The sequence below is a fragment of the Vulpes vulpes genome, chromosome 2 (assembly GCF_048418805.1).
Source record: "Vulpes vulpes isolate BD-2025 chromosome 2, VulVul3, whole genome shotgun sequence".
In the NCBI taxonomy this organism is placed as follows: Eukaryota; Metazoa; Chordata; class Mammalia; order Carnivora; family Canidae; genus Vulpes; species Vulpes vulpes.
Genome location: NC_132781.1, coordinates 21068924 through 21096072, shown reverse-complemented (window position 1 = coordinate 21096072; position 27149 = coordinate 21068924). Strand labels below are relative to the sequence as shown.

Genomic DNA, 27149 nt, shown 5'->3' with positions numbered 1-27149 from the left:
GCTGCCCCCTATTTCCATCCCCAGCAGGTGCCTGTATGGGTCTCAGCAGCCACCCACCAACCTGATCCCTCCCAACTTCTGCAGGAGGATGGAGTCTCATGTGTGCAGAACCGCCCAGAGGAACGGCTCAAAGGGAGGCCTCCCCTATACCCTGCTCCACTCCAGCCACTAACAGCCCCAGGAACACCATCCGACAGGGGGCAGGGCCCTGGGCAGCCCTGAGATGCCCTGACCCAGGCAGGGAGACAAGAAGCTCCAGCGGCTGACCTGGGAAAGATGGAGCTGAGCATATTCACACATCATTAACCACTGTGGAGGCCGAGAAAATTAAGGCCATTCCACCTCAAGTTTAGCATTAGCACAAGTACAGCCATCTTAGGCCCCTGTGAATAAGAGCTGAACTTTACAGGAAAAACTGCAGAATGTCCTTGACAGGAAATCCCATATCAGAAAGACAACAGAGCTCAGAATGTCCTCGGCAGAGAATCCCATATCAGATCTTAAGAAACTCCCCCACCCTTTCCCCCATACTGGAATGGAAAAAATTCCTCCACCCCTTCTGAAAATCCCCTAGACCAGTTCATAAAAAACCCAGCTGTAACCTATTTTGGGGTCCAAGCCCCTGCTCTGCTGTGTGGTTTACTTGGACCCAAGCTCGAGCTTGTAAATAAACCCTCGTGTGTTTGCATTGGTGTCGGCTCCTTGGTGGTTTCTCGGGTTGGCAATCTTGGGCCCAACACCACAGCCTTCCCGTGACAGTCCTTCCTTCTCTTCCCTTGGGACAGACCATGAGATTTCCCCCTCCCAGAAAGCCCCAGGCACCCTTCATCTCACACTCTGGGTCTTTCATAGACTCTCAAAGGTTGCCACCCAAAACAGAGACAACAGGCACCCAAGGAGTCTCAGGGGTACAGTCCTACCCTCAGCCGTGCCCTGCTCCCCAGAGTGCCCAGCGGCCCAACAAGAGGCTGGGGACTGGCCAGGGCCTCATGTTGAGACCACGCCCAGTAGGATCGGGTCTAGGGCTCTGTCCCTCCACCCTGGGCCACCCGCAGGTGGCCTGAGAGGAACAGATCTGCTTCCTGGAGTGAGCATGCCCCCTGCAGGGCCCAGGCAGGCCATGCAACGCCATCAGGTAGGGCAGAAGTTCGCTGCCGCATCCAGGGGGTGGAGCCTGAGGGAGAGGGAGGCACCTTTTGCTGCAGGTAAGGAGCTAGGTGACCGGGAGCAGCCAGGAGTCACAGAGGCGACACAGCAATTGGCCTCGCTTGCGCAGCACCTACCATGTGGAGGCGCTTGCCTCCCGAGTCTGACTAGCTCTGCGGCACTGGGACACCACAGGAACATTCCCAGGAATAGCCCCAACCCTAAGCACTGGGGCTTAGGAAAGAGCCTCATTTCTTTCCCTAGATTCCCAGGGCTGAACGCTTGATTTTGTCTTGGGTTTTTTTGTTTTGTTTGTTTTTTAAAAGTTTTTCTTTATCTATTCATGAGAGACACACAGAGAGAGAGGCAGAGACACAGGCAGAGGGAGAAGCAGGCTCCCTGCAGGGATCCCGATGCAGGACTTGATCCCAGGACCTCGGGGTCACAACCCCAAGCCAAAGGCAGACGCTCAACCGCTGAGCCATCCAGGCATCCATGAACGCTTACCTTCGACAGAAGGCCGACCACAGTCTTGGAAAGCACCTTGGAACACGGATCCCCGCTCTCACGGTAGGCAGCCCCCTTCACCAGTCTGGGCCTCAGTCTTCAGATGTGTAAAATGAGCACAATGGTGCCAACTCATGGACTTGTTACCAAGATGAAATAAAGAAGGAAAGGGAGCTCTGTAAAGAGTCAAGTGCTAGACACATTGTTCCTTTCCCCCTTTATTTTCATCCCTTCTGTGTTGGCATTTCTTGCCTTCACATGTCCTCAGTGGCCATCACAACATAGAGACTAGCCAGAGGCTCATAGCCACAGCCCTGGGAAGCTGGGGTGTGAGCCTGGGGTGGACGTGGGCACCTAGCCAACAGGGGAAGGAAATAGGGACCCAGCAGTCCTGATAAAACTGCCCTCCCTCACATGGCCACCCCCTACAGATGACAGGGGAGGAAATTGAATCCCAGGTGAAAAGTCCCACCCATCAGACAGTGTCACTGAGGTGACCATATGCTTCCAGTTCTGGAAGGCTCCTGGTTGGCTTGCAGAGCCCCTCCTGGGCTTCCCTCCTGGCTTCCTGGAGACTCCCAATAGGGCCACAGAGGTGCTTATATGGAGTCCAGCCTCTCAGCATCATCCCCGGGCTGGGTGAAAGGGCCTCAGGCCAGAGCCCCCACCAGGCCCAGGGGTCAGCTCACTGCTCCCCATGGACCACTCACCTCAAACCCCACCAGGCTCGTCAACACAAGCTCAGGAAAGGAACAGGCTGCCCCCTAAAGAGCCTTGGCCTGGGTCTCATGGGGAGGGGCTGCTCCCGACCCAGCCAGCCTGGGATATGGATGGACCCCAGGGGCCCTTGGACCAGCTATAAGTTTCAGCTTTGAGGAGCTCCTCTGGCCCTGGCCCCTCCCTCAGCCTGGGGACACCCCTTCTCTTGGCACTCTCAGTGGAATGTGCTTCCTTACCTCTTTCATCCCCACAACTCATCTCTATCTGCTCTCTCATCCTCCATCCAGCACGTTTATTGGGCTCCTAGAATATTCGGGGTATGAATGAGGAGGACTACAAAACTGTGCCTGCTCTGAAAGAACTCACAGTTAGGGAAGAGAGTCGGAAAGCTCTCGTTTACTGAGCACTTACTATGTGCCGGAGACTGCCCTCACCACCTGACTTTCATACACTCCAAAGGAGGTAGCATTGGGTGGGTGAGGAAAGCGAGTCCACAAAATAAGTCTCTTGGCCAGGGTTATGAACAAAACATGTGGCAGAGCCGGGACAGGCAGAAGGGGGCTGTTGCTCCAGAGCCTGTGGCCCTTATGCCCTGCTCTCCAATAATTGCTGTGATGGTCATCAATATACAGGGATGCTGGGGACACTGGAGACCTTGGTAACAGATGGAGAATGCTGGGAGTGGTGGGGGATGACCAGAGAAGGTGTAGCATGAGCTGAGCTTCAAAGGTTGCAATCGCTTATTGTTGGGGGTGCCTCCTCCCTCTGCAGGGCAATCAGTCCATGGACTCCTTGAAGACAGACACCACCTTTTGCCCTCTGTCCAGGCCCCCATACAGTGCCTGTCACACAGCAGGCACTCAATAAACAACTGTTGACCAAACCGAGTCATAGACAGGTACAAAGTTTTAGGGAGGGGAGGCCAGGTCCTGTTTCTCTCTGGTGCCTCAGCTCCTAGCATGGTTCTGGACATGTGAGCTAGAACCCAGCCCCACCTGGTCTGCCACACGGGAGAGACATCTGGAACCACCTGGCTTCGTCAGCTGGGTGGGCCATGTCTGAGTGATCCTTGTGGGACTAAGCCAACCACCTGAGCCCGCAGCAGACTGGGGATTGGAGGAGGAGGAAGAAGACAGAGAACGAGGGAAATAAACTATGCAAGGGTCTGGGGAGGGGAAGAGAGGGAAAATAAGGAGAGGGCAGAGAGCCCATCTATGTTCCAGCCTAAACCCCATGACAGAAACTAGATGGCATCTGACAGACACTGCCCAGTCATCCATCCACCTGTCCCTCCAGTAAGCAGGACGGAGCCCCGGCAGCAGGCTGGCCCTGACACACAAAGACAGCCCCTCCCCTCCAAGCATATGGTCAATGCTGTGCAGGTATGGACCTGCACACACCTGAACACACCCCGCACTATCCAGGGGCCACAGAGAAGGGGGTATTCATCTCAGCCTGAAGGTTGAATAAAAACCTGGTAGTCTCCCACAACAAAATGTTGCAAGTGCAGAGAGAAAGAGGGGAGGAAGGGCAGATCACACTGCAGTCACTCATTGAATACGAGCCTGAGGTTCTCAGCCACAGGGCTGGGTCACCGAGAGCTGTTTGCAGTGGCAGGACCCCAGGGTGTGAGAGGAGGCTATTATAAAATTCAGGGTTGGTGAAAGACCTAAAAGTGAGACAAGAGTCCATCAAAATCCTAAAGGAGAACACAGGCAGCAACCTCTGTGGCCTCGGCCACAGCAACTTCTCACTAGACACGTCTCCAAAGGCCAGGGAAACAAAGGCAAAAATGAACTATTGGGACTTCATCAAGATAAAAAGCTTCTGAAAAAAAAAAAGATAAAAAGCTTCTGCACAGCAAAGGAAACAGTCAACAAAACCAAAATGCAACCCACAGAATGGGAGAAGATATTTGCAAATGACGTATCAGATAAAGGGCAGGTATCCAAAATCTATAAAGAACTTATCAAACTTGGGACACCTGGGTGACTCAGCAGTTGGGGCACCTGCCTTAGGCCCAGGCGTGATCCTGGAGTCCTGGGATCGAATCCCACATCGGGCTCCCTTGCGTGGAGCCTGCTTCTCCCTCTGCCTGTGTCTCTGCCTCTCTCTCTCTCTCTCTCTCTCTCTCTCTCTCATGAATAAATAAATAAAATCTTTATTTAAAAAAAGAACTTATCAAAGTTAATACCCAAAAAACAAATAATCCAGTCAAAAAATGGGCAGAAGACATGAACAGACATTTCTCCAAAGAAGACATACAGGAGCACCAGAGTGGTTCAGTGGGTTGAGCATCTACCTTTGGCTCAGGTCATGATCCCAGCATCTGAGGCTCAAGTCCACACTGGGCTCCCTGCTCAGCAAAGAGTCTGCTTCTCCCTCTCCTTCCTGCTCATGTTCTCTGTTGCTTTCTCTGTCTCTCTCTCTCAAATAAATTTTTTAAATCTTTTTTTAAAAAGAAGACATACAAATGGCCAACAGACCAATGAAAAAAATGCTCAACATCACATGGCATCAGAGAAATACAAATCAACACCACAATGAGATACCATCTGACACCAGTCAGAATGGCTAAAATTAAATAAATAAATAAATAAATTTTTTTAAAAATGGCTAAAATTAACAAATTAGGAAATGACAGATGTTGGCGAGGATGCAGAGAAAGGAGACCCCTCTTACGCTGTTGGCAAGAATGCAAGCTGGTGCAGCCGCTCTGGAAAACAATATGGAAGTTCCTCAAAAAGTTGAAAACAGAGCTACCCTACAACCTAGCAATTGCACTGCTAGGTATTTACCCCAAATATACAAATGTAGTGACCCGAAGAGGCACCTACACCCCAACATTTATAGCAGCAATGTCCACAATAAGCCAAGTTAAGGAAAGAGCCCAGATGTTCATCGACAGATGAATGGATAAAGAAGATGTGATACACAGACACAGACACAGACACCACACAGTGGACTACTACTCAGCCATCAAAAAAATGAAATCTTGCCGTTTGCAATGATGTGGATGGAACTAGAGGATATTATGCTGAGCAAAATAAGTCAATCAGAGAAAGACGAGTATCATACAATCTCACTCATATGTGGAATTTAAGAAAGGAAACAGAGGGTCATAGGGGAAGGGAGAGAAAAATAAAACAAGACAAAATCAGAAAGGGACACAAACCCTAAGAAACTCTTAATCATAGGAAACAGGATTGCTGAAGGGGAGGGGGGTGGAAGGATGGGGTAACTGGGTGATGGGCATTAAGGAGGGCACATAATGTAATGAGCACTGGGTGTTATGTAAGACTGATGAGTCACTGACCTCTACCTCTGAAACCAATAATACATTAATGTTAATTCATTGAATTTAAATAAAATCTTTTTTAAAAAGAATTCAGGGTTGGAGAGAGGCAGGAAGGTGGCCTCTCTGCCAGGGAGGCGTCAGTGTTTTCCTCAGTGACCAAGGGCAGCAATGGAAGTATCACTAAGCCAGGAGGAAGACTTTCCATTTCCAGCAATTGTCCCCACTGGACTGTGTAGCAAGGATGCAGGCAGGGGAAGCTCAAACTGGAGGCAGGGAGGCCAAGGAGGCTGTGAGGACATTGTAGCTAACAGCATCCGTAGGATGGGCTTGGGAGGGAGAGAGGAGGCCAAGGTGACTCGTTGGGCTCCTGGCTTGGGTTTCCAGGTCCTCTGGGGTGAGGCACCAGGAAAAGCTGGTGGAATGAGGGGTGCTCCTTCCAACAAGCAGTTTTGAGGAGGCAATGACCAGTGCAGTTGGGCATGAGAGTCTGGCAATAGGAGAGGAGCCTCACTGGAGTGTCATCAGCATGTATTGGCAATTGTGACTACAGATATGACCCAGATGGGCCAAGGGGAAAATGAAAAGGAGAAAGAGAAGTGTACCTGTGCCAGAATCCAGAGGACCAGCCTCCATGTAAGGAGGGAGCCAAGCAAGAGGAGGCTGCAAGTCTGAGCTGGGACATCGAGAGAGTCAGGGGGCACAGGGGTGCAGAGGGGAATTGGGAAGGAAGGTCAGCCCAAATTAAGGCCACTCATCAAGTCATGCGGCTGATTCATTGAGTGAGCTGGAATGACAGGACCTTGGGGCTGTCCAGGGGGTTGGGAGGAAGTGTAGGTCTGGAAGTCCACCAGCTTAAAAGGAAAGGCTCTAGGGCACCTGGGTGGCTCAGTCGGTTAAGGATCTGCCTTCAGCTCAGGTCAAGATCCTGGGGTCCTGGGATCGAGCCCCATGTGGGAGCTCTCTGCTCAACAAGGAGCCTGCTTCTCCCTCTCCCTCTGTTCTTCCCCTCACTCATATTCTCTCTCTCTCTCTCTCTCTCTCTCTCTCCTCTTTCTCACTCTCTCAAACAAATAATCTGGAAACAAATTCAAGGGCTCTGCAGAAAACAGGAAGGCAGCAAGTTGAGCTAATTGTCAGCCCTGCACTGGCCCTTTGAAGCCTGCCCCAGATGCCCCCTGCATCTCCCCATCACCTGACTCTACTAGAACCCCATTGCTGCCTTATATCCTACAGGGTGCTGAGCTGGCTCATATACCGCCCCCCCATGTCTCCAGTTTGCCCCATTTGTCCATGTTTGTTGAGCACCATCATCCATGAGACACCCATCTCCCCCATGTTTGTGTCCTGATGGTTGGTCCAGGTGACTTGTGTCCTTCCCAGCTGGGAGCTCCCTGGGCCAGACCTTGTCATGGTGAGTCTCATGGCCCAACAGCACCCATTCACCCACCGCCCCAAATCAGGGCCTTGGCAGGTGCTACCCTCAGAAACCAGGCCAGAATCAAAAATACATTTGCAAAAAGGCAGGAAACTTTATTGGATTAACTTTTCTCTTTAGTAGAGAAGCTGAGAAATCAGAGTAGCCAGGTGAGGGAGAAGAGGAAGCACACCAGGAGAGAAGCATGAAGGCCTGCCCTCTGGATAGTGCAAGGCAGGGGGGCCTAGAGCAGGAGTGACTGAGCATCCTGTGGTCTCTCCTTCTCTCCTACAGGGACCCATCAGCTCTCTCCCGTGGATGCTGAGGACAGAGGGAGAGGAAGCCCGGTGGATCTAAGGCCTGCGGGTGTCTGAAGTACGGCTGGAAGAGGTGGTGGTGATGGAGACGCTGGTGCTTCCTGAGAAATAGAGGGAGCAAGAGACACTCAGGCTGGAGAAGACCCACCTCAGCATGTCAGACATCCCACTCCCAGAAAGGCCCTAAGCCCCTCCCTGGGTCAGGTTAGAAGTTGGTTGGTAGGGACTCTCATGTTACTATTCCCAAAACTGGCTCTCTCCAAAGTATCCCCGTGGCTCTATGGGGCAGAGCCAGCTATTTTGAAAAGAAAACAGAGGAGCAAATGACCACCTCCACCATAGCCCCCTAGGGCAGTGAACAGGTGCCGGACTCTCCTCTCCCCTTCCAGGGTTGTTTCCTTACCTCCTGAGGAAGTTAAGCCAGCCATCCTGGGAGAAAGAAGAAAGGTCACATGAGCAAAAGGCACCTGAAGACAGCTGCTCACCTGTCCTCATGGAGTGACTCAGATCATTCAGAGCCCCTGAGCTGGGCTTTTATTGACAAACTGAGCCCCCCAGCCCAAGGGGCAGCAGCTGTTGCCCACTAGGCCTGCCTGCTGTCTGTCTGACTGTGAAGCCTCAGGAGGAGATATTACTGGCCCCAAATCCAGGACATTTGCCAGAAGTTTAGTCCTCTTTCGGGTGTATTTGGTACCACTACCACCCCCCAGCACTCACCCTGAGCTCACAAGGATTGCCTGATCCCTGCAAATGGTCTGAAGGCAGTTAAATCACCACATTTATAGCTTTGTTCAGCTGACCTGAACCCAAGGTAAAAATTCTCCAATATGAGATGTTCTGTGCATGGCCCCTACTCCTGCCAGTCTAATCCAAAGGCCCAAACTAGAAAGTTTAAAGGTACTGCCCCGCAGCCTGCTGAGGAAATGCCCCCACCGATTCTAGAAAACAGGGAGTTTTGGTCCTGGATCTTCATCCAATCCATTGAAGTTCAGAAGGTTCCCTTTCATGCAGGCCATGAGGACCTAAGGCCCTGCCAGCTTGGATGTCCAGGGGTCCTGTGGTCACCTTCCCAAGAGAGAGACTTGAGAGGACCTACCTGGCATCCTGGCCCTCCAGCAGGCTGCGGTAGGTGGCGATCTCCTGCTCCAGCCGCGTCTTGATGTCCAGCAGCATCTTGTACTCCTGGTTCTGGCACTCCATCTCGCTGCGGAGCTCACTCAGCTGGGCCTCGATGCTGCTAATGAGCCCCTGGATCTGCTGCAGCTGCAGTGCATAGCGGCACTCCGTATCCGCCAGCGTGCTCTCCAGCCCGGCTTTCTGGTGGGACAACAAAGAAGTGATGAGGGGAGCCAGGCCAGGCAGAGAGGGCAAGAGGTGGCAGCCACTGGGCAGGGGGCAGCAGGTGTACCATGCTGAGCTGGGACTGCAGCTCGATCTCCAGGCCCTGGAGCGTACGCCTGAGCTCCGTGATCTCTGTCTTGCTGGTCTGAATCATGGCAGTGTTAGTAGACACCTCCTTGTTCAGCTCTGCACTCTGAAATTAGAGCAGGAAGAAGGTTAGAGAGGAGCCCAATGGGACACCCCGGCATCCCCCAGCTCCACGGAGTAAGAAGGCCGGGTACCTTGCTGTGGAACCATTCCTCGGCGTCCCGTCGGTTCTTCTCCGCCATGGCCTCGTACTGCTCCCTCATCTCCGCCAGCACACGGGTCAGGTCAATGCCCGGGGTGGCATCCATCTCCACGTTGACCTGGCCTACCATCTGGTTGCTGAACTCCTTCATCTCCTATAGGGATGGAAGTAGGAGATGTGTGAAGCTCCTCATACCCCCTCTTCTTGGCTCTGAGGGCTACCAGCATGTGCTGAGAAGTGCTTCCAGGTCCCACAGCAGAGAGCTAAATCTGGCTGCTCCCCTTTATCACTGGAAGCGTTTCAGCCATGGAAGGCCCCTGCCAGCCCTCACCTCCTCATGGTTCTTCTTCAGGTAGGCTAGCTCCTCATTCAGGCTCTCAATCTGCATCTCCAGATCGGTCTTGGACAGGGTCAGCTCGTCCAGCACCCGGCGCAGGCCATTGATGTCGGCCTCCACGCTCTGGCGCAGGGTCAGCTCGTTCTCATACCTAAAGGATATTTTTTAATTGAAAAAGCAACACAGAAATTATATTAGACACTCCCCTACTTCTGCACTGGACTCCACTACTTCTCCAAAACCTTCACTCCTGGGATGCTCCGATTTCACCATTGAGACGAGCATTTGTCTCAAATAAAAGAGTTTGAAAAGGCCAGCGAGGAAAATGAACTCACTTGAGCCTGAAGTCGTCTGCCGCCAGCCTGGCGTTGTCAATCTCCAGAATGACCCGGTTATTGTCGATGGTGGCCGCCAGGATCTACAAAATACAGAAGGTGAGCACTGGAGGGTCCACGAGCTTGGGGAGGAGGAAGAGAAAACACAGGCAAGACTGTTGTCCAAAACTGCCTCGGCACCTGTCCCTGTGAGCTGGGATAAGGCCCTTCTCTCTGGGCCCTGGTAAAGTGAGGGGCGGGGCAGGTCCTTCCTCGGGCTCTATCACTCGGGCATTCTGTGTCCGGCCGTGATGGGGAAGGTGGGAATGTACATTGCAGAGGAATGACCCTGCCCAGGGTATCTTTGGTTAGTCATGTCCTGAAAGCCTCAGACTAGCCATCTCTCTAGTTTATCATCATGACAGCCTATTCCTTAAGGGGGGGCGGGGGTCAGCCTGGGTCCACACAGCTCATAGTAGGCTCACTGGAGCTGGCCTCCGGGCTGAGCAGAAGGAAGAGCCAATACATATTCCCATCCATTTGAGTTTCTTGTCTAAACTCTCATATTCTGAAGTGGTTAAAATCTACCGCACATAGCTGGGACCCAGCCCAGGCAGGTGGATTTCTGTTCCAACAAGCTGGGACCCCAGTGTGACAGACAAGCCGTGATGAAGGAATCTCAGCTCCGCTTAACCCAGCCTAAGCCTCTGCCTCCACCTCCCACACCTCACAGCCACTTGAGAATAACAGTGTGAATGGGGCCCCTACAAAAGCAACTAGTATTCCCAGACCAATGAGTGAACACATATCCCTTTCTCTGACGATTTTAGTCATGGTTTCCAAACCGCTCAGTGGGCTGGAATTATAGGGATCAAGTCGTTAATAACATAACTGTTTGGAAAGCAGTAAAAATGTTGATATGACTAATAACAGCAGTAAAAATGGACAATGGGAAAGAACGCATTTGGGGAGCGGTGGCATAAGAAAGCTTATCGGGAGTAGAGACGCTCAGTAGTAAGAGACTAGAATTTTCCTCCACAGGCGAGGTGAGGATCCCACCACACAATGTCCTCTGGTCCTGTGGGATACCGTGTTCCCTGGCCTCTGCAGCTCTGCCCAGCTTGGAAGAAAGCTCGCCAACATCCAAGGGCTCACCTTGTCCCGGAGCTCCTCGATGGTCTTATAGTAGGGGCTGTAGTCCCGCTCCGGGCTGCTGGGGCTCTGCTTCAGGTGCCAGTCTCGGATCTTCACCTCCAGCTCGGTGTTGGCCTCCTCCAGGGCACGCACCTTGTCCAAGTAGGAGGCCAGGCGGTCGTTGAGGTTCTGCATGGTGATCTTCTCATTGCCGGAGAGGAGGCCACCATCGCCACCACCATAGTCACCAAAGCTGCCGCCAAAACCCCCACCAAAGCCACCTCCGAAGCCACCTCCGAAGCCACCTCCAAAGCCTCCGCCAAAACCGCTACCAGCCCCTCCACCGAAGCCACCCCCAAAACCACTCCCAGCGCCCCCACCGAAGCCGCAGCTCATGCCACCCCCGTATCCCCCAGCTGATCCCCCAGAGACAAAGCGGGTTGAGCAAGTAGAGATACTGCGGCCTCCCCCAAGCTGACAAGAGCCACCCCCGAAACCACCTCCATAGCTGGCAGAGGAGCTCTGCAGGCGACAGCTCATGGTGAGAGCAAGATGAGGAGCAGGTGTGGACGGGAGCTGGGTTTGGCCTGGGCCGAAGACTGTGGCTCTTCCCCAGAGTGGGAGCCTTTTATACTGCCCTCCACAAGGTTGGACAATTGCCCCATCTTCTCTCCTCCCTTCCCCACCCTCTGACTGGTGCCAACTGCACTTCTGTTTCCCACAAGCCCAGTTACCTCTGCTCTCCAAGGTGGGTTGTGCCTTTGGGGGTGGCTTTTTTTTTTTTAAATCCTTAACAAAAGGGATGATTCAGAGGGAACAGTGCTCTGCCTGAGACTACCCTTTTGACAGCTGAATTCCATTCCACGTCTGCACTTAGGGAGCTCACTCCACAGGCTCTCAGCTCCACCCCACACTAGAATGGGGACGGAGCTGCAAGGTGGCCCTGTGCTTTACAAAGTCACCGCAGCCCTCAGCTCCCTTCTTTCTATTTCTAAAACTTCAGACTAGAATGTTCTGCATCCTTGTTAGCATTTTACCTACTCCAGTGCGCCCAGCGACTATGATGAAGAACTTTGCTCGGTCCTATAGGATCGACTACCTTGAAGGTATTTAGGCTGGGGGGAAAAAAAGCTCCAGGACTAATGTAGATCCTACTGGCCGCCCCATTTTACACACAGGAAGTCGAGACTTTAAGGGTAGTCAGGACTAAAAACCCAAGTCTGGTTCTATCTGATACAAAGCCTGCTCTTGTAGGTATATAATTCATACAGTAGATTGCACAAACCATTAGTGTCTAGCTTAACACATTTTTACCTATGTAGGAAGCTTCAAGCATGTGTTCACCTGTGTACCCTTAACCCGGACCATTTTTAGCGCTCCATAAAGCTCCTCATACCTTTTCCCAGTCAATTACCCACACCCTATGCACCTAATGAGACCACAATCCCACTTCTGTCCCCATCAGTTAATTGAGAGATCTCAGCGAGGGGCTCTTTTTGCTCCCTGGAGAACATTTGACAATGTCCACAGACATTTCAGTCATCCGAACACGGGGATTCTACTGGTATCTAGAGCACAATTACCAGGGATGCTGCTAAATATCCTACAATGCAGAGGACAGCCCCCATAACAAAGAATCCTCCAGCCCAAAAGGTCAATAGTGTGTGTCGAGGTTGAGAAGCCCTGGATCAGTCTGACCTCTGTATTCAATCATACCATTATACCAGCTGCCTTAGAGGCAGAGTCAAATCCAGAAAGAAAGTCTTTTTTTTTTTTTTTTCAGATTTTTTTTCTTTATTTATTTATTCATGAGAGACACACAGAGATATGCAGAGACACAGGCAGAGGGAGAAGCAGCGCTCCAAAGGGACTCTGATGCTGGACTCGATCCCAAAACCCCAGACCACACCCTGAGCTGAAGGCAGGTGCCCCTGGAAAGGAAGTCTTATAATGCCTAACAGGGCTCTTTCTAGAACCCTGGTCACAGGACACCTGTCTCAGCTTGTGAGCATTTGATCAAGAGGCCATATAGGAGGATGCAACCCACTCACCGAGGGAGCCAGGGTTACCATGGGTGGCCTCTAAGGGAAAGCCTGCTGGCCTACAGCAGCCATGGGGTCTGGACCAGGCTAAGGGCTAGGGTGGGGTAACCCAGGCTCCAGGTTATCCTAAAAACCCCTTCGCTGATTCAGCAAGCCAGAAAAGAGGGCTCTGAGTCAGGGTTATCCTGCCCTTTGTTTTCTTTGGGTAGGGAAGCCGACCTGTGCTTCACCCAGCGGGTGTCAACACTAGGAAGAGAGCCAGGGCGTGTTTGGGGTCTCACAGGGCGGCCAGGGGTTCAGGCTGACCTCTGACCCTGCCCAGCCCTCCTGCCCCAAACTAATAGCTCAGCATTCTCGCCTGCTCTCTGAAAAGCTGTGTGATTCAGCCAAAGCAAGAGCTCTTAGGCTCTCCTCTCTCTCTCAGTAGAGGATCAAAACTGACAAGAAGGTGATTAATAGAACCTGCCAGGCCTGGAGTGATGATCCTCCCTCCAAGGGCTAACAGCAGGTTCAGGCCAACGCCTCATAGAGGAACAATGCCACAGATCCTCCAAAGTCCCTGTAGTACAAACACAGGGTGGCCGTGACATGCCTCCCCTTGCAGGGTCAGGGCACGGCCCCTCCCCGCCACTCCCCTCCCAGGAAGGTACTTATGGTGCCTTGACACAGGAATGCCTTCCTCTGACCCATGATGAACCCCAAGGCCCTCCCGGAGGAAGCTGGGCAGAGACCCATCCCGGGGCCCCAGTTTCGCCTCTCGGCCCTGCTCCTCCTGATGAGGCAGGATGGAGTGCCGGGGCTGAGGCACTCCTGCTCACGGTCTTCAGCTTCCTTCTTTGCTTTCTGACAAAACCACACTGATTTCAGTAAGGGGAGGGAAAGCTGCATTTGTGAACAGCCCCCCTCAACACCCACCCCCACCACCCTGAAAACAAGGCTATGCTTCACACACTGTCACTGAGTCCGCACAACAACGGGAGAGGGTTTTTCTTGGCCCCATTTTGTGGATGAGATAGCTGAAGCCCAGGGATCCTGTGTTACTTGTTCAAGATCACCATGAACTCAAGATTTAAACCTCGTCTCTGGCTCTCTCTACCCCAACTCATGCTGTGAACTCAGTATATAATCCCTTAGCGTTCCATTCTGGATTCCTTAAAGATAATAAAATAACACTAGCTAACATTTCTTGAACTTTCTGTTAAACACTCTACGGTTTTTGTCATGCACTTGGGGACACAGAGGCCTAGAAAGGTTGAATTCGTTGCCCAAGCTTCCAACCTCCAGCTCCAGGGTCTGTGCTCTTTGCTACTACCCACTAAAGCCCTTTCAGGCCCTCGTCACGGCCCAAGCATGGGCGTCCTCAGTTGCCCTGTGCACTCCCAGGCTCCCTGTCACTGCAGGCGCAGTGGGCAGATGGTCCTGGTTCCCACAGCTGCTGAGCCTGTGCAGCTGATGGCCTGACAGGTCAGCCTATCTGCTGTCTGTCCTGGTGTGGGCCCCAAAACTCGGGGGTTTGCGAGGTGCTAAATGCAGAATGTCAAAGCCAGAGTCGTCATAGGAATTTTCCCATCCAAAGTCCTCATTTCACACGTGGCGAACATGAGACTCAGAATGCCAAGGCCCAAGGCAATGGAGGCAAAAAGAAATCCGTGGCTTTCCAGCTCCCCACAAACTCATGGACCTTATGTTACATGACTTCTAAGTTTCCTTCAGCAAAATGCCTTTCTGAGTCTCTGATTCTCAAGGATTTGCACAGCATTGCCAGATTGTTCATGTGCACAGAGGCTTAAATCCTGTGCCGCAGCTCCTAATTTGGGGATCCTCGCTTGGCTCTCGGATCAGGCTCTTTCCTTCTTCTCTCTTTCCCTAGACCATACAGGGCCTGGAGCCCAGGATGGCTGAGCACCCCCTTGAAAACATCTTGAGGCTCTCACATGGGGAAGGGGCCTCTCAGGAAAAGCAGACTTTCCCCAGGCAGTGAACCTGGGCCATCTGGTCAGCCCCCCTTGCCCTCAGAGACACTTGTTTCACGTAGCAGTATTCAGGAGCCTTCTCCAGATTTGACAGGCAGAAAGTTGCTTCGGACAGAGGTTAAGAAAGGGATTTCATATGTTGGCAAATCGAACTCCAATAAAAAAATATACCAAAAAAAAAAAAAAAAGGATTTCAGATTAACACACGTCTTAAGAAAGGTGTGGTCAGTTTCTACCACACTCATGACATCAAGGGAAAAGTAAGGGTCTGAAATCAGAGAGATCAGTCCCAGGGTCAATGCCCCAGGTCCTTATATGGCTGTAGTACCTAGCTTTCTAAAATCCCTTTCATACCACCCAGGCTTCTCAGAAAACCAATGAGGTTGGCAAAGGCTTTGAATTAGGTGCAACTGTGTTTCAACCCCACATCTGCCATTGACTGGCTGTATAACCTTGGGAAAGTTACTCAACCTTTCAGTGGTTTGGTGACCACAACTGAAAACCAGGCATTAGATGAGTTCGCATTTGAGAGGCGCCTGACGCATGAGAAAATTTGGCAGGCAGAAGGTTGCTATGCCCTCCCTTTTACAAATGAGGAAATTCAAGCTCATCCTTGTGTCATGACCTGTCCTGGGCCTCCATTCTGTGCCAGTTTGCTCTGCTTCCCTCTCTGGTCCCTGCAGCCAGCATGGTGTCCACGAGGACCAGACAAGTGACAGTTGGTGGCATTCCTATCTTATTTCCCCAATTCAGTTTTACATTTCCTGGGGAGAAGGTCTTTAAGTACCTCCAAAGACTATTCCTGGCAGAGGGAAGCTGTCAAATGCCTCAGAAGTCATTTCAGGGATACTTTGCTGGCTTTAGGTGAAGAGGGGATGGCAACCAAGAATAGCATCCAATGGGGTCATCCCAGCTGCGAATCTCACAGGAAAAGCTGCCAGCTGCCCATTGAGAAACAAGTGGTCATCAAGTACACACTCACCCAAGATACTAGTGAATGTCTGGAGCCATGTATAAGGCAGGAAAAGGCAGAGGAAGAGTAAGATCATGCATTAATTCAACAAATATTTATGTAGCTCCCACATTGAGGGCTCAGCAGTGCAAGGAGACACAACCTCTGCTGTCACCCATCTCACAGGCCAGGTTCCCCTCTTGAGATACTAAGATATAGATCAACTCAAGAGAAAACCTTGAGATCTTCCCTCAGGGAGATGGGATGGCACGCCCCATGCAACTCTGGGAAACCTTGCCTCGCCCAAGGTTAGCCCAAGGCCCTAATCCCTGGTCCCAAAGCTAGCCTCTCCAGGGATAAAGGGAGGCCTGCTGCCTTCCTCCCTGATTGGCTGGCAACCAAGCCCAACTTCAGCCCAGGGGCAAGCAGGAGGCGGGCCAACTTTGCCCAAAGACTATTTAAAGGGCTCGATCAGGAACCAGCAATCCCTGGGTGTGAGCATCTCACTCCAGGGTCAGGCAGAAAACAGGATTTGGCAAGTCCAAGGACTTCTCTGACGGCTCCTCTGACCCCAGAATCCCAGGAGATCGGGCACTCCAAGGAAACAGAAGCAGCTTTCCCTCTCCAGCCCAGGGTCAGGCCCTGAGACGAGGCCCACTGGATGCGGGGGAGCCCCACCTTTACTCTTTGCACCTTTGGAAAGGTTATTTTGGCAAACTATGGGCTAAAAAAAAACCCTTTTGGGATTGCTTTGAAGACCTGAGACTTCTTGACAAAGGCCCGGAGACCAGGGAAGCAGAAGCAACAGTCAGGCCTTGGACCCAAGAGACTCAGGAAGGGGCCTGGCTACTCTCAGGATGTCAGGGACATGACAGCTAATGCTTTGGACTTCAGCATGAGCTCAAGCCACGGCATGAGAGACCAAGGTTAGACATGAGAATTATCTTTCTGACAGGAATGGCTGTATGACATTTGAACAGGCTGCCCACGGAGGTTAAGAAAGGGATTTCAGATTCACACACCCTCTTAAGAAAGGTGTTGCCAGTTTCCATCACCCTCATGACATCAAGGGTCTGAAATCAGAAAGACCGGTCCCAGACTCAGCCTCACGATTTCCTGCCTTGGGACTTCATTCAGGTTCCTGAACTTCCCTGTGCCTCAGTTTCCTCTCTGAAAACCGATGCTGCAGACTGACCCCACCTTTACAAAGCCTCTGGAAGAAAAACTGAGATACCGTCCATTGAATGCACTGCCCAGAGCCCTGCATAGTGCAGACACTTAACAAATTCTGTTTCATTCCCCCAGCCCAAGAGAAGTCTGGCCTTAAATTGTGTACTCAGAAGGCACATTCTAGATTAAGTCTCCCCCAGAAAAAAATAAGGACCTCTCTGAGAATGGTCATCTCTCGAACCAGGATTGCTGGGCAAGGAGTTTCACTCAGCAAAACTCATGGAGGCCCTCTCAGAGGACTTGATCCTCACCCAAAATGATCTGATCCTCAGGAGAACAGAAGCACCTCCAACCTCCTCTTCCCAGCAGGACTAAGAAATGGGTTCTCCCTCTCCCCCTAGTCCTCACCAGAGCCCAGCCCAGCCACAGCACCCAGAGTTCTCTGCTTCCTCATTCCTTGCCCTCTGTCCAGGGTTATGAACCCCAGAGGAATCAGCCTCAGACCAGAGGCAACAAATTAAGTGTGTGTGTATGCTGCTGCTCTAAGAAGCCCAAGAGCAGAGATGCTAGAGACCGAGGAGCAGGAGTGGGGTTTGGACTAAGGAGGGCAATAAGGGATTGATGTTTCTTTGGACTTAAGCTCGGAGAAATCAGGGAAGGCTTCCTGGAGTTGCTGTCTTTCCCTCTGAGCACTTTAATTGCCTTATGGGAAGGAGGGTGGTGGCTTCACGGGGTGATGGGGTAGATATGGTTCCTCTTTGCAGGTGGCAGAGATGTTACCTGGCTCAGCCACTCTAGAGGTCAGGTGTGCCTGACTGGAAAAGAGGAGAGGTTCTAGGGACACATGTGGGAGGCCCAGAAACAAGGGGGAAGGTCTTGGCAATGAATTGTAAAGGGCCAGGGCCTGGGCTCCTGGAACAAGCACTAGACTTTGAGTCATGCAGATGTGGGGCCCAGTCCTAGCCCTGTTGTTCACTATCCATCCATGAGGCCCCCGGCAAAGTTATTCACCTCCCTGACTCCCTCATCTCTAAGATGAGAATCATAAATCCCAACCACCTACAGTTGCATTAAACAAGACCCAAGGGTGGAGTCACCTCGCAAAGTGCCAACCACGAGCGGTGAACCGATACAACCTATACAGTCAATCGTTCAGTAAATAATTGTTCAATGTGACAAGTACTGTGCTAGGTGCACCAAACTTCTCTGAGGAATATCCCCATCTCCTGTTTCCATGATCACTAGACAGAATAAGCCAGAACAGCAGGTCACCTGAGCAGCCTGAGTTGGTCCTAGGCGCCCTGGACACCCCAAAGAATCAATTATGACCATTCAAGGAAGAGGCCAAAATAAGAAGAGATGTCACCATGCGGGTCCTAGGCCCACGAGGCCTCCAACAAGAAAAAGTGGACATACTACCATGAGATATTTGCAAAAGGCCAAGCAATTCTTTATTGCATAGACAGACATGGTACAAATGAGCTTGTTACACAAGACAGTTGCTTCTTGGCCATCCTTGCTCTAAAGCAGATGGGGAAAGTTGGAGGGGGGGGGCATGCCAAGCACCCAACAAGGAGAAGTGGACTCTCTGAAAGCAGGGACTGGGGTTTGCTCTTCTGGCCCCTCTGGCCAGTCCTCCACTCAGCCTGGGGAGGGTGGGATGATAAGGGACGTCTCTCTTGCACCCGGCATTCAGACTTCTCTCTTGCGAGAAGAAACCACTTTCCCGTCCACTGTCTCCTCAACGTTGATGCGAACTTTGCCACCACCACCTCCCAGGGAGGCTGTAGAAAGAAGGAACAAGCTTTTTAGAGTGGGGGACCCTTGCTGTTCTCCTTCCCAAGGCACGCAGGACTTTGGGAAGCTCAGGGAGAACTGGACAACATCTCTGAGAATGGCCACTGGCCAATCCTTTGAGAGTGGCCAGGAGGTCTGGTGTGGAATCATTCATCATAGAGGTGGGTGGTGGCAGCAACAGTTATGCCCACAGTGAGCAAGAAAGTTGGGGTTTTTTACTGCAGGTGAACAGGAAGTGATTCTTACTATTAAATGCAGGAAGGTGGGGCCTAGGGGAATCTATTCTCTGGACAAAGCCTGCTCAACCTGGAAGGTTCTCAATAAATCTTCAGCCCCCACTCTCCTGAAGCTGATAGAAGGTCCCTGCGGAAGAGATACCGCCTAGTATGAGTGTGTCCCCTCCCCACTGGCGTGTTTGGCATCTTTCTCCTTCCACCCCATCCAGGGGGAGTGGTGGTTTCACCAGCTCCCCTTGCTACCCACTCGGGAAAAGCCTTCTTACCTTCTCTGGTGCCAATGCCAGCCATCCTGAAAGAGAGGGGAAGCAGATGTAAGACAAAGGCATGAGCCCAGGTCCCCCTAAGGGAGGCTCCCCTCTGGTGGCTGGCTAAGCAATCCTCGACAGCAGCCCCCCACCACCACCACCACCCACACATCTGACTTCTCTAGAGGCTGGGACATCCCAAAAGCCTGTCTAGACCTGCCACCCCAAAGCAGATAGATTCTGATCTACAATAACACCCCATCTGTTTCCTTTTTGCTGTCCCATTGCTGTCTGAGTAAGAGGACTCTCCACCCCAACCCCAACGGGCCCCTCCCTCACTCCTCCCCCTGCACCCTCGCCCCTGCCTGGCGTCCTGGCCCTCCAGCAGGCTGCGGTAGGTGGCGATCTCCTGCTCCAGCCGCGTCTTGATGTCCAGGAGCGTCTTGTACTCCTGGTTCTGGCACTCCATCTCGCTGCGGAGCTCACTCAGCTGGGCCTCCAGGCTGCTAATGAGCCCCTGGATCTGCTGCAGCTGCGTGGCATAGCGGCACTCCGTCTCTGCCAGCGAACTCTCCAGCCCAGCTTTCTAGAGGGGGCAATAGATCAGCAGACACCAGGTCAGGCCAGGAAGGCAGCTGCCGTGGGCATGCAGACAGGCATCGAACGGAGTGCAGAGAACCAGCCCTTGACGGTGGGAAAGGCTGGGCCACACTGGGGTGGGCTGGGGTGGGCTGGGGGCAGGTGGCCCTACCATGCTGATCTGGGACTGCAACTCGATCTCCAGTCCCTGCATTGTGCGCCTCAGGTCTGTGATCTCCGTCTTGCTGGTCTGGATCATCTCTGTATTGGAGGCCACCTCCTTGTTCAGCTCCTCTGTCTGTAGGTCACACACATGACATGTGAGGCCCACGGAGCCTGGGGAGTCCTGGGGAGCCAGGGCAGGGCTGTAAAGTCAGGCCCACCTTGCTGAAGAACCAGGCCTCGGCGTCCCGCCGGTTTTTCTCCGCCATGGCCTCGTACTGCTCCCTCATCTCAGCCAGCACGCGGGTCAGGTCCACGCCAGGTGCTGCGTCCATCTCCACGTTGACCTGACCTGCCAGCTGGCTGCTGAACTCCTTCATCTCCTGCAAGGTGGGCAGGGGTCATTTAGGGACAGAAGGCAGAAGAGATTGCTGAGAGTCTGAGCTCCCTCAAGTCACTATACATCCTCCAAGTTCCTGCGCACCCACCCCTGGCCTCTGTTTCCCGCTGAATATGACAAGGCTTGATCACATGGACCCCTTGGCTCTGAGGACGTCTCTTCCTTGCCGGGTCCTACGGGAGGACCTCAAGACAGTAGGGTCCTTGTCTGAGCTCCTGAACCCAATCAGAACAGCAGGTCACACTATCTACCTGCCCTAGCTATGGGTCTGAGAAGGAGAGGGGTCTGGGTCCCCAAAGGATGGTCCCCCTTGCTCTCCATGGAAACCTCTGTTTGGGTGGAAGGGGAGCATATCTGAACCATGGAGCCCTTCAGCCAACTAGGAGGAGGTGCCAGTAGCCCTACTCTGCCTCCCGGCACCAGCACGCAGCCCCTGCCAGCCCTCACCTCCTCATGGTTCTTCTTCAGGTAGGCCAGCTCCTCATTCAGGCCCTCGATCTGCATCTCCAGGTCGGCCTTGGCCAGGGTCAGCTCGTCCAGCACCCGGCGCAGGCCATTGATGTCGGCCTCCACGCCCTGGCGCAGGGTCAGCTCATTCTCATACCTGGGAAGAGAGAGGGAGCCCAGAGTAAGGAAGAGCAAGAGGCCTGGGCTGTTGGAGCTGGAGGAGGGAGAGAAGGCCAAGAAATAGGGGGGAATCCAGAAGGGGAGAGGGAGGCAGGAGCTCACTTGAGTCTGAAGTCATCCGCTGCCAGCCTGGCATTGTCAATCTCCAGGATGACGCGGGAGTTGTCAATGGTGGCTGCCAGGATCTGCAGGAGACAGGGACTTGGTGCCTGTTCTGTCTCCCCTGATGCTCTCCCCACCCTGCGCCCTGAGTCAGACCCCTCGCTGACAACCTCCCCACTGACACCAGCCACAGAAGCCAGTAGGCTCCGCAGGGTGGTGCTCAGCCTCATCTCAAGTACCCACTAAATGATCCACCCCCATGCCACCCTTCCTGTTTCCAGGGCCTGAAAAACCAAGGAGGCGGGGGTGCCCGGACTCCCCCATGGGAATTGCCTGGCTGGGAGGGGTTGGGGTGGAGTTCAGTGGACTCTGACAACAGCCCTCTCGGGGATAGTCCACCAGCCTCCCCTGGTCACTGGCCTTCTGCACACCTTGACACAGCCATGGACCCACAGAACATGCCACAGCCATAGGAACCTGGACGGCGGGTCAGGAAGGCATTCTACAGCTGAGGAAACCGGTCCAGGTGAGTTGAAAGGATGAGTAAGTGGCTGGCATAATGAGTTGCAGGTCTCCTAAGCCCTAGTACTGCTTTTGGCACCAAAAATGTCCTCAAAGGGTGAGGCAGGTGGTCCTGGCATTCAGGGCTCCTGAGGCTACACTTACCGTTCTTACAAAAGAAGCAAAGGGGCACTTTATGCAGAGCCCTGCAGGGTGTGTGTAACTGCCCCCCACCTCGGACCCCCGTGGTCCTGACCAAATTCTCAGGATCTTCCCATGCTGCCAAAGTGAGCGGAGGTGTGCCTGCATCCGCACCTGAAAAGCATTCGCTGCTCTCCAAACTATACACCAACAGTCATTGCCTGGGCAGGAGTTTCCTTGAGGCATTAGGAATGTTGATATTAGAGACGTGTGCGGGCACCAGCTACCTGTGCCCCTCTCTCTGACACTTGAGAACTCACCTTGTCCCGGAGTTCCTCAATGGTCTTGAAGTAGGGGCTGTAGTCCCGCTCCGGGCTGCTGGGGCTCTGCTTCTGGTACCAGTCACGGATCTTCACCTCCAGGTCGCCGTTGGCTTCCTCCAGGGCGCGCACCTTGTCCAGGTAGGAGGCCAGGCGGTCGTTGAGGTTCTGCATGGTGATCTTCTCATTGCCAGAGAGGAGGCCACCATCGCCACCACCATAGTCACCAAAGCCGCCACCAAAACCCCCACCAAAGCCACCTCCGAAGCCTCCGCCAAAACCACTACCAGCCCCTCCACCGAAGCCACCCCCAAAACCACTACCAGCCCCCCCACCGAAGCCACAGCTCATGCCACCCCCATAGCCCCCTCCTGACCCCGAGGAGACAAATCTAGCAGAAGATGCTGAAATACTGCGGTTTCCACCGCCCCCGTGGAGACTCCCGCCACCAAAGCCGCCTCCCCCAGCCCAGAGGGACCCCCCCCGGGTAGAGCCACCCCCAAGGGTGGAGGAAGAGGTCTGCAGAAACGTGGTGCTCATAGCCAGGCAGCTGGTGAGCTCTCAGCAAGCAGAAGAGGCGCTGGTGCAGGTGCAGGCTGGGCTGAAAGCAGAGCACTGCACCGCCAGTCACCCCCCAGCCTGGGGCTCCTTATATACCCCTCAGAGGGTGTTGTGGGACCTCGTCTCCTCCCCCAAAGGGAAGCCAAATCCTGTGTTCAAACACAACTGCCTGCACACCTCTGCCTGGCTGATGTGGAATCTCTCTTTTCTTTCTTTTTTTTTTAATGCAACAAAAGAGATGATTCAGAATGAATGGTGTTTTGCCCCAGGGCCATGGTTTTAACACTTCGAATGCAGATTCATCTCTGTACTCCGTGTGGAGGAGCAAACTCAGATCCCTCTGCAGCTACCAGGCCTCCGCCTGCTGGGCTGGAGCAGCTGGGGCCAGATCTACCCTCCATGGACTTCTCTGCTGCCACCAGCCCCCGACCCTCACCCCAAAGCAGCCAGCAACCCCCTGCCCCACACACCCTACCCAGGCTCTCAGTTTAGGAGTCTACCCCCATCACTGCTCTGTGCTGACCCACTCACAAACTCCATGTGTGAGCCTGCAGAGCCCAGGCAGAGTGGTGGCCTCTGGAGGATGGGTGGGCTGGGGGTCCATGAGGATAGGCTGAGAACAGGAGGGGGGTCAGGTTCCAGCTAAGGTGATCAGAGAAGCCTACATCTGTTACTTCCCTGACAAAGCAGGACTCTCCTCCTCCCGGCCTCCCTTCCCTTCCCCACCCAGTGCTCCCCAGCCCCCAGCCCAGTTGCACTGGCACTCTCACAAAGGCCAGGAGGCTCGGGGCTGACAAGGAGCTGACTGATAATCCCACCACCTGCCAACTACACATGTCATTGAACCTTTGCTTGCTCCTGGGACACGTTGGGGCAAACCTCTGCAGATAAGACTAGAGCACGGTCCAAGAAGCCCCTGCCTTCTCCAGGGAGAGGCATGTCCCTGCATAGCAGGGCCAGATTAACTCCATTTGTCCTGTCAGGTGCTGTGGAGCCGGGGAGGGACCCGACCCAGGGCTCTACGTGCCTGAGTGTTGGGAGGGTGGAGATAGGGAGGCCTGGCAGGCAGCCTGGAGGACACCCTCTTCACAGAGCAGGATGCTGAGGACAGAGAGGGGAGCTGAACACTCAGGAGAGCCCTTTGCTCTGCCATCAACCCAGGGGCCGGCTTCCAGGGATACGTGATACATGTGGGCAGTGCCACGAGGAGGCACAGCCTGGCCTTCTGGCCCCGGCTGCGGGACCTGGGGAAAGCCAGAGGGGTGGCAGAGGGAGGCAAGGCTGATCTGGAGAGCCAGCAGGATACCTGGTCCAAGGCTGAAGCGCAGTGAGGTGGGTAGAGCTCCCGGGTCCCTGAGGCTCAGGTTCAAATCCTAGCACCATCAATTACTGCCTGTGAACCCTTGGACCTGTTCCTGTGGTGAGGGGCACTCTCAGCTTCTAGAGGCCTGAGAGCGCCCAGCCTGCCTCCTCCTGGCTCCTCTCTTCTAAGGAAGTAGACAGTGGGGCTCAGTACCTGGGGTTCCTGTCCGAGCTGGGACAGTGTGAGAAGGACCGCAGGCCTAGGTGGGTGGGGATAAATGAGCTGGGCCTCTGAGCACTGGGCACAGACAGTGCGGTATTGTCTCGTGGGTGGGAGGGTATTGTCTTCTCCTCCGAAAGAAAAATAATCAAACTCAGATCAGCCACAGCTCATTAAAGCCTCTGCAGACATCACGGCCCCAGCAATTAACACATGAACAATTACACACCATCACCCCAGGCTGAGGGAGGGCTGGGCCCCAGCCAGCCGTCTCTTCTGCACCCTGACTCCCCTCTAGCACCCCCAGAGAGGTAGCTGTTGAACACTATCAGGCTCATGCTGGCTTAGCAGCCACCGCAGTCACAATCCTTGTTTTCAAAGCAAACAGCTCCTGTGAGCTCAAGGTCTGGGCCACTTTGGTGCTTGCTCATTAGCACCAGCTAGGCAGCTGGGCAAGGGTGGGGACGTAGCCCTGTTTGGCTCCAGCCCAGGCTGCAGCCCAGGGCCCTGCCTCAGGTAGCACACCTGTGACAATGTGCCAGATTCTGTCCTTTGCCCACTGCAGACAGGTCGTCCCCAGGCCTTTTTTCCTTGGAGATGGGATGTGCAGCCCAGTGGGAAAGCCTGGGCTGGACTCCACCTCTGCGTGTGACTCAGCCTCTCTGAGCCAGGTTCCCAACTTAAAATCAGGCCATTTTCCCACTTATATGAGGTAGTTAGAATCACAGATGGGGTTACTATTTAACAGATTTTGAGTTTCGAGATGGAAACAGTCATGAGCGTACACTGGTGGTCCTGGTTGCACAATAATGTGAATGGACTTAATGCCACAGAACTATACATTTAAAAACAGCTAAGATGGTAAATTATATGTGTATTTTACCAGGATAAACAAAAAGGGGGAAAAATGGAGCCATTAGCACTGAGTCCTGCTACAGGGCCACAGTGAGCATCCAATGATGCATGGGGGGTGTGGTCTCCATAAATCCACCCTCACCGCCCCCACTCCCCAGGGAGATGCTAGGGATGGAGAGAGCACAAGTCCTGGGTCCTGGGTAACTCCTCCTCCGTCAGGTACGTGGCTCTCTTAGGTAAATGGCTTTGGGTAATCCAGCCGCCCATCTCAGCTTCAGTCTGCCAATCTGGAAAATGGATATAACCACTGTCCCGCCTGCCGATAGGGATAGAGCCATATGACCGACCACCGACCAACAGGAAATGCTCTGCAAACTGAAATGGTCACAGTGGCCAGCAGAGATGGAAAGCCTCACCCCTTGAATCCTCTCCCCTTCTCTCTCCTTCCCTCCCTCTCCTTCTCCTCCGTGCCAGCCTTTCTGTCAACCCAGTACCCCTAGTTTCAGCTCCCAGCCAGGGACAGAAAAGTTTCTCTGCCCTTGCCTCTCCACCCCCCACCACATACACAAAGGCAGGCTTCATTGCTCACACCCAGACCTGTGCCCCAGTCACCTGCCCCACCTGTGTGGGCTCAGACCCCGCCCCACAGCCACATTCCAGGGGCCTCTGGGGCATAGGGGAGGGTTTCAGCTGTGACAACAGAGGCTTTCATGAACAGGGGACAAAAATCTCTGGGCAGTCCCAGCCTAGGGGTGAGGCCAGGCCTCTGAAATTAAGTGGGAGTGGAGGCGCTGTGGGTGCTGGAGGTCACAGCAGAATTGCTAGGGAGGTGGCAGACGGGGCTCCTGGCCCAGGGAGAGAAGCGAGAGCTGGGCTCTGGGGTCTCCCAGGAACCTCTCCCACGCAAGAGCACATCCTGCAGGATTATTAGCACACGGCATGCCTGGATCACAGCTTCCTTCGCACGGCGCTGGGCACTCACAGCAGCCAGCGTTCCATTCCTTCTCCTACAGGAGACCTTCTGGGGGCCCCGGGGTTGAGGCTTCCTCACTTGCTCCCCTCTGGCACAGGGGTGGCCTGTGGTCAGGCAGCTCCATGGGACCGAACACACCCACTCAGCCTGAAACTCTCAGCCAAGGGGAAGTGGAACTACTTATATACCTTTAATTGGCCTCAGTTCTTGGCAGCCGAACTATAAACCACAGGGGCAAGCTCATGCCCACAAAAGGGCAGAATTATACCAGGAAGCTGAGACTTATGCTCCTTTGCTGGCCTGGGACCAGCCGCAGGCAAAGCCAGGTTGGGGGTCTTATATGGGAGGTCTGGGTCACAGCCGGGTCCCACTCCAGGCTCTGGGCCCAGGTATGAGCAGGTGGGTGTAAGGGGCTTATGTGGGGCTGCCCAGGAATGGATGACTATGTTAGTGCACGCACACACACACCCTCTGCAGCCTTCTGGGTGGGATGCCCGCCTCCATGACTCAGGCTCTGACCCCCAAAGCCCAGGTTCTCCCTCAGTTAGGTAGAGAAATGTATCAAATGAACTGCCTCAGGGGATCCCAGTCTTAGGCCCTCACATGGAGCAAGACTGGAAGGTGTAAGGACCTGGCACAAGGAGTGTCAATCCCAGAAGACTGGGGTAGGGGTGGCACCTTGGGCCAATCATCAGGACACCTAGCTCCTGGTCCTGTCTCTGCCATGAAGTCTCTGTGTGACTTTGGACAAGTTCCTTAACCTCTCTGAGCCTGTTCCCTGCTCTATAAGATGCCACCCATATAGGGTTGTTTGATCAAATGGTACATACTAGGTGCTCAAGTGAACATTAATTTCAGACCCACAAATACACACCAACTCTTGAGGGAGTAAAGTGGAAAGAAAACTAAATCTGAAAAACAAACAAACAAACCCAGTTTCAAATCCCGCCTCTGCCGCATGTTTAGAACAGTTACACGTACAAACGACTTCAGCTCTCTTTTAGTTTACCCCTTGGTAAAAAGGGAGCAATGCAGGGCACTTGGGTGGCTCAGTCCATTGAGCGTCCAACTCTTGGGTTTTGGCTCAGGTCATGATCTCATGGGTCCTGGGATCTGGCCCTGCATTGGGCTCTGTGCTCAGCAGGGAGCTTGCTTGGGGATTCTCTACTGC

The 27149-nt window shown here is 53.5% G+C and overlaps 2 protein-coding genes across 2 annotated transcripts; both read right to left on the bottom strand.

Moving 5' to 3' along the window:
* Positions 1 to 7176: 7176 nt before the first annotated feature.
* Positions 7177 to 11536, bottom strand: LOC112910765 (keratin, type I cytoskeletal 13). The gene is made up of 8 exons (XM_025987043.2): positions 10839 to 11536; positions 9705 to 9787; positions 9364 to 9520; positions 9025 to 9186; positions 8811 to 8936; positions 8499 to 8719; positions 7806 to 7831; positions 7177 to 7503 (listed from the first exon to the last, which is right to left on the bottom strand). Exons 1-8 carry the CDS (start codon positions 11355 to 11357, stop codon positions 7439 to 7441), a joined length of 1359 nt encoding a protein of 452 aa, XP_025842828.1. The 5' UTR covers positions 11358 to 11536; the 3' UTR covers positions 7177 to 7438.
* Positions 11537 to 18380: 6844 nt separating this feature from the next.
* KRT15 (keratin 15) lies at positions 18381 to 22795 on the bottom strand. The gene is made up of 8 exons (XM_025987125.2): positions 22068 to 22795; positions 21106 to 21188; positions 20824 to 20980; positions 20198 to 20359; positions 19987 to 20112; positions 19601 to 19821; positions 19254 to 19279; positions 18381 to 18738 (listed from the first exon to the last, which is right to left on the bottom strand). The coding sequence occupies exons 1-8, from the start codon at positions 22605 to 22607 to the stop codon at positions 18647 to 18649; spliced, it is 1407 nt and encodes a 468-aa protein (XP_025842910.2). The 5' UTR covers positions 22608 to 22795; the 3' UTR covers positions 18381 to 18646.
* Positions 22796 to 27149: the final 4354 nt, after the last annotated feature.